This window comes from Crocodylus siamensis, chromosome 4 (assembly GCF_052110815.1).
Source record: "Crocodylus siamensis isolate JL-2025a chromosome 4, ASM5211081v1, whole genome shotgun sequence".
NCBI lineage: Eukaryota > Metazoa > Chordata > Crocodylia > Crocodylidae > Crocodylus > Crocodylus siamensis.
This window is the reverse complement of record NC_143398.1, coordinates 169,016,601-169,026,442: the sequence shown is the minus strand read 5'-3', so window position 1 is coordinate 169,026,442 and position 9,842 is coordinate 169,016,601. Positions and strand designations below refer to the sequence as shown.

General features: G+C 40.4%; 1 protein-coding gene across 4 annotated transcripts in view; it reads right to left on the bottom strand.

Annotated features, from left to right (window-relative positions):
* Positions 1-5,769: 5,769 nt before the first annotated feature.
* Positions 5,770-9,842, bottom strand: part of PIKFYVE (phosphoinositide kinase, FYVE-type zinc finger containing) — a 100,744-nt gene continuing 96,671 nt past the window's right edge. For all 4 annotated transcript variants that reach the window (XM_090044860.1, XM_090044861.1, XM_090044862.1 and 1 more), the window contains 2 exons: positions 7,813-7,887; positions 5,770-6,717 (listed from right to left, as the gene is read on the bottom strand). In XM_090044860.1, the coding sequence (XP_089900986.1) occupies positions 6,602-6,717; positions 7,813-7,887 (191 nt within the window). In that variant the 3' untranslated portion in view covers positions 5,770-6,601. The remainder of the gene's footprint in view (positions 6,718-7,812; positions 7,888-9,842) is intronic.

Sequence of the window (9,842 nt, the reverse complement as noted above, 5' to 3'; positions counted from 1 at the left end):
CCATCAGACTGGACCTTAGCTTCTGCTCTCCAATTCACTTTTCTTCTCTTGGTCCGCTTTCCCTTTCATAACTGTCCATTCATCTCCAAGACCACTGCCGATACTGTTCTGGTTCTGAGAACTCCTCCTCCATCCCAGTGCTCCATCACCATCTCCCCATCACTTCTGGCATCAACCCAGCCAGTATACCAGGCCTCTGCCCAGCTGCTACATCTGACCTTAGCCAAAGGTGGCCAACAAGCTGTCAGTGATGGGAACCTACCACCCCAAAAATAGGCTAGGGCAGCCCATCTAAATAACCTAGGTGGTAATGTCCATTGCATGCAGTCCCACTCAAGCCAATTTTTTTTTTCAAACTCTGGTGAGCTACTACATTGAACACATTTCAACTTGCTCTTCACTCCCACAGCGGAGCTTCACCTTTCCATCCTGTTGTCAAAGAGATTCCTCCTGCTCTTTTACCAGCCTTAAGTGTCTGGCAATCACCAAACCTGGCCCAACAGTACACCCAGAATCCCCGTCACCCCCCTCTCGTCCTGTCGCATGATATTGTGGCCCTCCCATCCATGAGGTAAAGCCAGACCAAAGTTCCCCTGTGCCTCATCTCCATATAAATTTTTGGAGGATCCCAGGACTTGACAAGAACACCTGGTTCCAGTCATGAATGGGGGGCTAATTACCATATGGATCGGGGTGGGGGAGCAGGGAGAGAAGGGAATATCTGGAGTATGCACCTACTGAACAGTGGTGAGCTGCAGTGTCACCATGGCTTGAAATGCTGTCAACTCTGCTAGGGCCCAGCCCAATGAACTACATGGTAAATAACAAGCCTTTTTGCTTTGGACTAATATCATGAATAGTTTGTAGGATATCTAAGTAGATACAAAAGTGCTGCTTTGAAGTGAAGTGTTCTCAGTGAGTGTTTATGGAGTACCTGTGCTAAAGCTTGCAAAAATTCCAAAAAAGGGAACATGCATCAATTCTGGATGGACTAAGCCTATGGATGCCCATAGAAATCTATGTATATACACTACGTTTATTTCAATGTCAGTGTTTTAAAATTTGCTACCGACTTCCACATGCTCATGGAGAGTAGGATCTGACAGTAATTTATAAAAGTTTTCCATGTACAATCCAGTTGTTTTTTTTTGGGGGGGAGGGGGGGGAGGAGAGAGAATCTCATATTCAGGGTTGCCTTATGTTTAAGAAAATGTGGTAATAAGAGATGAAAGGACCTCTCTAGCACTTCAGAGTAATTCCCCTTTTTCTTCAGTCATGCTGTAAAAAGGGAATCTTTTCTTCTCTTGGGTAAGTAGAGGATGCTTATTCAGGACTATGGCATTTCTGCTATTGGGCTTTTAGGAAATCCCAGTCGCACAAGTTTCAATTCAAAAGGGTGTTAAGAAAGAGGGATTATCTGTCTTGTGTGTACTACACTCCAAATATCACTCAGGTTGGAACACAGGAAGCTGTAAATATAGCATGTTGGTCACCTTAAATGTGCACTAAAAATGTGAGAGGAGGAAAAGTGTGCCTTTACATAAGAGAGAGAAGTATGTCATTCCCCCTAGATTTAACCTTGATCAAATCCAAAGTACCCCTGTCAAGTATAATTTCCCAAGATCAAAAAAAAATCATTGGAATCATCCATTTGGTGAGGGGCCTCAAATCCATATTGGATTTGGGGCAGAGGGGGAAGAGGGCAGATGGAGACATCAACATAGCAGCTCCTACCACAAGAACAGTCTTAAAAAGGGATGAGAAATTTGTATAAAAATACAGGCAACTAGGTACACAATGTGTTCACTTCAAAATATGATAGATCAATCAACATCTTCAGGCTTAGATATTTAAAGCAGACATTGAGCTATGTAAAGAGATGTAATCTAGATTTACTAGCCCCAGTTGAACAAAATTTAAGAATGAGTTTAAAATCATTCCCAACCAAGCATTTTAGAAAAGTGAGCTGCTAATTTTTTGTTGCAGAAGATAAAACTGCTATGCAAAGACCAATAGTTTTTGGTTTTGGGGGAGGTTTTTTTTTTTTTTTTTTTTTTAAAGTTATCATTCTACATTTTCCCCCTTCTACCAAAATCCTGCCTACCCCCACTACTTCAAAACTACCATGAGCTTCTGCATAGAAGGTAATAAAAAAAAAAAAAAAAACAAAGTAGTCAAATCCATTAAGCCCTGCAACTTCCACCCCTGAGAATACCTTTGGAGACTGGATGTTCTGCGTTGCTGATGTAGACAGATACTCATCCAAAATTAAGAAGGTTTCTAGTTTATTCCTAGTCCCAGTTGCTTGATATAGTACCACATTAGGAACTGCACTGTCAAGTCCATTTATTCCATAAGAATTACTTGGTCTTACTGCTCACCTTTGTATCACTACTTACCTCAGTCTTGCTTTAAAATTTAGAGGGGGATCCACTGTGCTCCCTCAAAGTTAGACTACTTGAATATTATCTTGCCACTCTCAGATTAGGTATCAATTTATCTATGGGCATGCAAAGAGATGGCTTGTGGGCCATTCTGCCCAAACAGTACAAAGCACAACGACATGGTTGGTCTGTTACCAAAGTAAAGCAAAATTTCACTTAGTCAGCTGTAACTCAATTACCACCAGCATGCAGTCACCCCAAGGCATTAAAGAAAGAAATGAATACCAGCTAGTTTAATTACTTTATTGGGATTGCTGTCTATATACAATACAATTCAGTGTTCAAAGTACTCAGAGCAGTTACTCTTAAATAGTTTAGCATGTCAATCATATAAAATACAACTGAACCAAAAGAATATTAGAAATATGTACATTATGATACATTAAGTACTTTGAATGTGGTTAGTCTGGTCTCCTGCAGCTAAGGGATTAATTCTGTTTTTCCCCCATCCTCATTCAAGAGAACCTTAAAGTGCAAGTAGTTTCCATACATGACCAGTGGAGTCACTTGCACAGTAAGATTCTCTGCATGAAGGGGTAACAGAATCCAGCCCCAAGCAAAAAGTTGTGCTATGGTATCAATACCACAAGAGAATGAGTCGGCACTGACTTAGACAACATTAAAATATTTGTCAGAACTCCTTCACTTCGTACAAAAACAGATAAAACAGCACTGAGGAAGTGCTGCCTAAAGAACGCAGTTCAGATTGTTTATTCTACATACATACGTACATACATTAAACCCGTGTTAACGAAAATAAACCATTGCACTGAATAGTCTGAATACTGTAGGAGTTCTAATTTTCTAGGTTAACATTTCAAGAATACTGCCCTAGTTCAGCTGCAGTTGAACATCCTTCTGCAGACCCAGTTTCGGTCATGTTAGAGTTTTCAGGTTGTAAGCACATGATCTTCTGTATACACAAGAAATACTACTTGTTGCTTTCCTTTGAAGAAAGTGAACTGTGTAGCAGGCAAAATGTGAGGACAGCTCTTATTCTAGTGGGAGCACGAGCTGCCAATTCAATTGCCATGATTTGAACACAATTTACTGATGCAGAGTTTGAGAGAACCCCTAATGAAAGACCACACAACTGAAAATTATACATACATATAGTGCAACGTCAAGCACTTAGCTATCATAGTTCATATTTAACTGCTTTATTCTCCAAGGCCAACACTATCACACTCACACCAGGACAAAAGAAATAATTTCCTACCTGTGTGCCATCACTAGTTTGGAGAGGAGGGAGGGGAAGGGAAGGGTAGCAGCTTAATCCAGTGAAAAGTGGCATCAACTTCACTGACTCCAATCAGGTACCCACGAGAACTGGGCTCCAAAATTGAGAAGTATTACTGTCAGCTAGACCAAGCAGACTTAAAAAAAAAAAAAGAACAGTTCTATATTCGCATCTTTTTCTGCGGTTCCAAAGGACCATCTATGGACCCTACGCTGGATATGACCAACTCCTAATGTGCTGCCACACTGTAATAGCTATCTATAGCTCCAAAATGGGAACTCGGGAGAAGATTCCTCCTCCCCTCCCAACTGTATACTGAACAACTATTCTTTGAATTTAATAAAAGAGCCTGGGGAGTCTAGGTACTATAGCCAAGCACAGAAGCTTAAAACTTGAACCTGGTAAAGTGCTATCTGTTATTTACTTAAAAATATGACAGAGAAAGTCACTTGCGGTCAGCTTAGTTGTTAGTGGGCTAAAGTATGTACGTTCACTTTGCACAGGAAAGTGAAGAATGAAATGAAAGGCAGTTATCTTTGTAAGCTTCCACGATAGGTCTGGGCACACAGGAAGCAGCAGCCATGTAGGATTTTTCTGCTGGGAACAAGGCTCAACAAGGATCCCAGGCTGAAGGTTAGAGACAGAATACATAGCATGAAAATATGTTCGAGCTGCAAGCTGGCTGGAATCTTAGCTACAAGCATCCATTCCAGGATACTGGCAAGTCATTTGATTTTTTGCACAGTACACTTAAAAACTGTAGAATCAAGCACAAAAGATCACCCCTCCTCCCCCCTTGTAAATCCAGTGTAGATTCAGGTTTTCCTGGGGATTACTTAAAGCAGTAGAGATAAGACAAGGTGCTTGACTGACAACCTTTGGGGTTGTTATAAGGAAGTGGGCAGTTTGGCTGCCCTTGGAGCATACTGCAACTGCAGTCTAATGCCAAGATTAGCTGACCCAGAGAATATCATGCTGTGCAAAAAAAAACCCATTAAGCTGGCAAATTCTAGTTTAGAGACCCTGCTCCTTCCTACAAGACTTCAAATTAGATTGTAATGCATTTCATAGGACAAACTCTGCTGTAGCTGCTTCATGAAAAGCTCAGCGTTAAGCTACATTTGTTATTTTAAAACATCCTGGATCAAGTCACTCCTCTGAAGTTTTTGTTTTTTTGGGGTGGGGGGTTTCGTTCCTTTCCCCACCTTCTAAGCACCATACTTAGCATTAGTAACCACTATTAACTGTGGATGAAAGTGTTGGTCATAGAAAAACAAGACGTATAACATAAGCAGATACCACAGGTAAGCCAACTTTCCTGGCAAAAGCTTATAGTAGGTAATGTAATGGTCCTGAATACTTTTGCTCCAGATGCCATGCTCAAATTTTAGCTACTGCTTTTGTCCCATAAATTAGAGATATGAGGACAGTGATGTTTTAGTCATCTTAGCTAGATATAAAATCCTTATTTTTTTTACTGGCCTTTATTACACTCAAGCTAAAATAAGTAAATTCAACACATCTACAAATATTAAAAAAGTAATAAAAATGGGTAGGGGGAGGAGTTGGAGTGTCAGATACCTACACATCTTGCACAAAAAAAATCTATTTTTCTTACTTAGAGCAAAAGATGATCCAATACTGTTGAAAAGTGTTTGTTTGTTTTTGTTTTACCAAGACTGTTTGTATTATATATTGGTGCAGTCAAATGTCTGTTTCCGTCATGTTTTGAACATAAGAGCACTCTTTTGCTGGCAACACTCTACCAGCAAGGGGACGCCGTATTCAAATTCTGTAGAATGAAATCAACTGATTGGTATCAGCACCCCCAGAAGATTCATTTCAATTGCAGAGGAAGCGATCAGTTTAAGGCATATGAATTTATGCTGGACAGACAGCCTAGTGCCTCTTGTTCTAAGAAAAACCTAATCAATCAATCTTGTACCCACAGAGTCGCAACTTGAAGAAATAGATTTGTAGTTACGTTAATCTGCTCACAGGCCTTTAAAAAGTTCCTGGCTTCTGTCACTGTGCAAGTTTTCGGGGGGGGTGGGGGGGGTGGGGGGGGGGGGGGGGGGGGGGGGGGAGGAGGGCTGCACTGTTCTGAAACATACAGCACTCCATTTTAATGGAAGTTTGCCAAAGGCCTAAATTAAGACCTTGAGGATAAGTTTAACTGCAGAAAAATGCACTTAATTGTATAAAAACAAAGATGCAATGATCTAACTGAATGTGTTACGCATACCCAATTAAAACACATTGTTTACAGATACCTGTTAACTAAGCCTGTAAAGGACATAACAGAACAAATAATCCACTTCAACTCTTATAAAGGCAGCTTCAGGCCACTGCAGTGGTTATGAACTTTGCTATGGGTTGACTTAGCTCTAACATGAATAGGGTACTTATTTCAAAGCCTGCTATATCCCCTGAAATATCACACAAGACACTGATAAACTTATATACCCACTCTAGAAATGCAAAAAGTTCATATTATCCACTGTACAAGGAGTGCAAGACTTGCAGAGCTCACCTACTTCTATACAAAATGATACCAACATAAACAAGACAGCATCTAGTTTCAGTGCTCTGTTATAGGGACAGGGTACAGTACCGTATTAGATGCCATCTTTCCTATAGCTGAGAAAAATCTTATTCTCAATGCCCTCAAATAGCACATTCCAGCTCAGCTACCTTGATAAGACCAAATTTCACCTGCTGGCCTCATCTGTTAATCCTCCCATGTCAGAGTTTAAAGTGCAGATAAAACAGATTTTATACTTCGGATGTGTGCAGCTAGTTTGAGATCCCAGTGCCCACTACTGGGTAGACTGAAAAGGAAAGTAGAGTCCACGGCACCTTTGTCCTCTTGCATAAGAAAATGCACTCCAGCCCAAGCCAATTTGTGCACTTCAGCTCAGCAGTTCAGACCAAGTGCTGTCCAATGATCTGGAACCATCAGGAAATACTTGTCCATTGCTTCACAAAACCGGGTACGGTACAATTCTGGAGAGACCACAGTTGGCATTTTACCTAAATGTTTGAAAACCAATAGTTAGACATTGATCAAAGGGAAAAGAAAATATTCTGGTTTACAACAGATTTGTGCTCAGCGACTTCAAGTGAGATTGGAGCTCCAGAATGTGGAACACTGTCCACAAAGAAAATATTAGCTCTATTTCAGAGATGAGAGGTGAAGTGGCTTGTCCAAAATCATATGGGCTGTCTGTGGCAGAACTGGCTATTTAATAGCCAGCCATAAAAAACCATCCTATTGCTTCCGCTGTCAGCAGTGCTTTGAGTTCTACAGCAGCCAGTCCATTAGGATAGTTCCCCAGGGTGTTTTTTTGGTTTTTTTTTTTTAAAAACAAGCTTAAGGACTTGGTTGTGAAAAACCCCTGACAGTTTGCCAACTAAGAACCTCAGCGTGGAAAGAATTCCCTTGCTATGGGAAAATAGTCACAAGCACTTGATACTATGCTGAGGTATCAGATCTTTTGGGCAGAAAAAAAAAAATCATAGAAAACACATTCTCTCCCTGCCCCCCTCCAAACTGCACATGAATCTATTTTTGAGAAATGCCTGTATAGCATTGGATTGCTTCGCAGAGGTATTAAGGACATGTTAGAGGCACAGTGCAGCAAAGACATTCAAACTTGCCAGAGGTACTGAAGAGTGTCTACTCACATCAGCACAGTGCTATCAGAACTACTTAGACCTACCTTTTCAACTGGCCCAGGTAAAACACCACACTAAACACAGCTACATACAGCCAAGCTAAACACAGTACTTAGGCAATCTCTGAATGAAGGTAGCTCATGTGCCTCAATGGAGAACTGCAGAAAGAACTCCCCAACTCTTTGGAAGACAGCATAACAGGAGAGAGAAACCCAATACGCAGGCTGAGACTAAAGTTCTGGATTATAAAATGTAGGGCTTGCTCTGCACAAGCTTGAGAATGGGGATGAGGGGAGGGGAAAAAAAGGACTGTTACATAAATCTGTACTCCTTTGTGAGGTAGGGGGAACAGTCTTGCCCAAAAATCTGTTAACAGTTGTGCTATCAAGGAGTAGATTTAACAGCAACTAAAAAAAAAAAAGGAAGTATTTCACTGTGTCTCAGACTCACCTTGTCCTCCTAAGATGCCTGTTGACTTCACCACCATTTCAAGCTTTTTGTCCCAGGTAAAGGTACGAATGTAATCTGTTAAACAGGATAAAGAAAAATATCCCATGAACTCTATTCTAAACAGTTCTGGCTAAAAAGAAATAAGTTCCAGTTGTTGCATAGCAGTGATACCAGTTCAAGCATCTGCTAACAGTTTCATGTTCTTCTCAAGCTGTCATACTGCATGGAGAGTGCAGGTGAGCCCAGTGAGAACATACCAACTGTTCTTATGCTTATAAAAAGTACTGCTGAGCTCCTACTGTGAGTCACTTAAAAAGTAAGGCATTCTAAGAACCTGGTTGTAGCCCTTCATCCAACCAATCCCAACCTTAGCTGTGGACCTCACCTTGCTCCTACGGGCAAGTCATGAATGATTAGTAGTATCATCAGATCTAGAAATCCAGGGATTTTTACCTAGTATTCCCCTCTAATAGGACTATTTAAGTGTCTGCACATGCCTCATCTTTAAACAGCAGCTAATGCTGCTTTATCTAGGGGTACCTTTCAATTGGACTCCATGAAAACAAGGGTCGAGAACACCAGGGATAACCCTGAACAGGAGGAATGGGAGAATTCCATGCAGAAGAGCAATGGGTTTATTCCCAAATCAATTTGGCATATGAGCAAAGCCAACAGTGTCACTTTGACACCCCACATCTTGTTGTTATAAGTTAACTAATTCCATTGCTCTTAAATGGTCCTTTTACCCAATACCTCACATTGGCATTAGGACTAGTGCGTCCATCAGTCCCCACCTTAACACTTATTGTAATTATAGCTTTATATTCAAAAGTTTAAATTCTAGAAATGTGTACCTTCAAGTGCATGCAGCCTACACCTCAGCTGTTTGCATTAAGTTACTCTCAATCATATCTGTTGACTACAAAATTGTCTACCTTGCACCTCAATATTCACTGGAAATAAGAATCCCTTAAATATTTAGTGGTTGGTCACAGAACAAGCATTTTTGGTCAATACACTAACTGAATACTTCAGGAAGAGGTGAACTCTCACATGGTCTTGACGAGTTCATTTCATGGTCCTTCATAATTCTAATTTTTTAAAACAGTTTAGTGCTTTAAATTTTAGGGTTGAACTATCCAGAAACTTTGACATCCCATATTCAAATATTCCTTTGATGCATCCAAGTTTTTAGCTCCCAGGCTGTTTTATGAATACCTTACAGATTATCAGGATATTATTTAAAAGGAAACATCATCCACTTGATGTAGACAGGATTTTTTCCTTTTAGTACTGGTGCAGTACATATTAGCAGAGAGTGTTCAGACTCACTAGTAACCCATTAAGCCTTGTCAGCAGTTACCTATTGTAACAAGCATCTACATTAAATTGGGAACAAGTGTGAAGCAGTGACTGAAATACAGCTCAATGCCTAAAGTAAGTAAGTTATGGCTCTCCACCTATTGTAGATAACACTAGGGAACATGCTTAGTATTAAAGTCACGGTTTTGTAAAACAATGCTCATCTGCAAGTTTTTGGGACCTGTAGTTTTAATTTCTTTCAAACATGTTTTAATATCGTGCAAATCAGATACTTAGGCAGGTCTTAATCATCCAAACATGGAAGACACCAGTCTCTACTAAACTGAGACTTAGTTAACTATGTTGAACAAAACAAAACACAACACAACACAGAACAACCAATTCTAAAAGCCCGAGCACTACTACAGCTATAGTACACTGGAAATTTTAGGCTGATGATTTTGCCTAGGGATGTTTTAACTTGGAACTTAAATGAGAGCTGGAAGTCACAACACTAGTTAAGATGGAGCTAGGAATTAAATAAGGGAAACCCCAGTTGAAGCTGTGCCTCCATGTCTCAGCTTAGCCTATGAAGCAAAGGGCACATTTACACCTGCAATTAATGCAAAGCAATACACTCTGGTGCTTATCGCATCAGAATTTATTGCTCCCAGGTATGCTGTTTCCATGTGTGCCCAGGACCACAGCACACTGAGCTGTCAGAACAG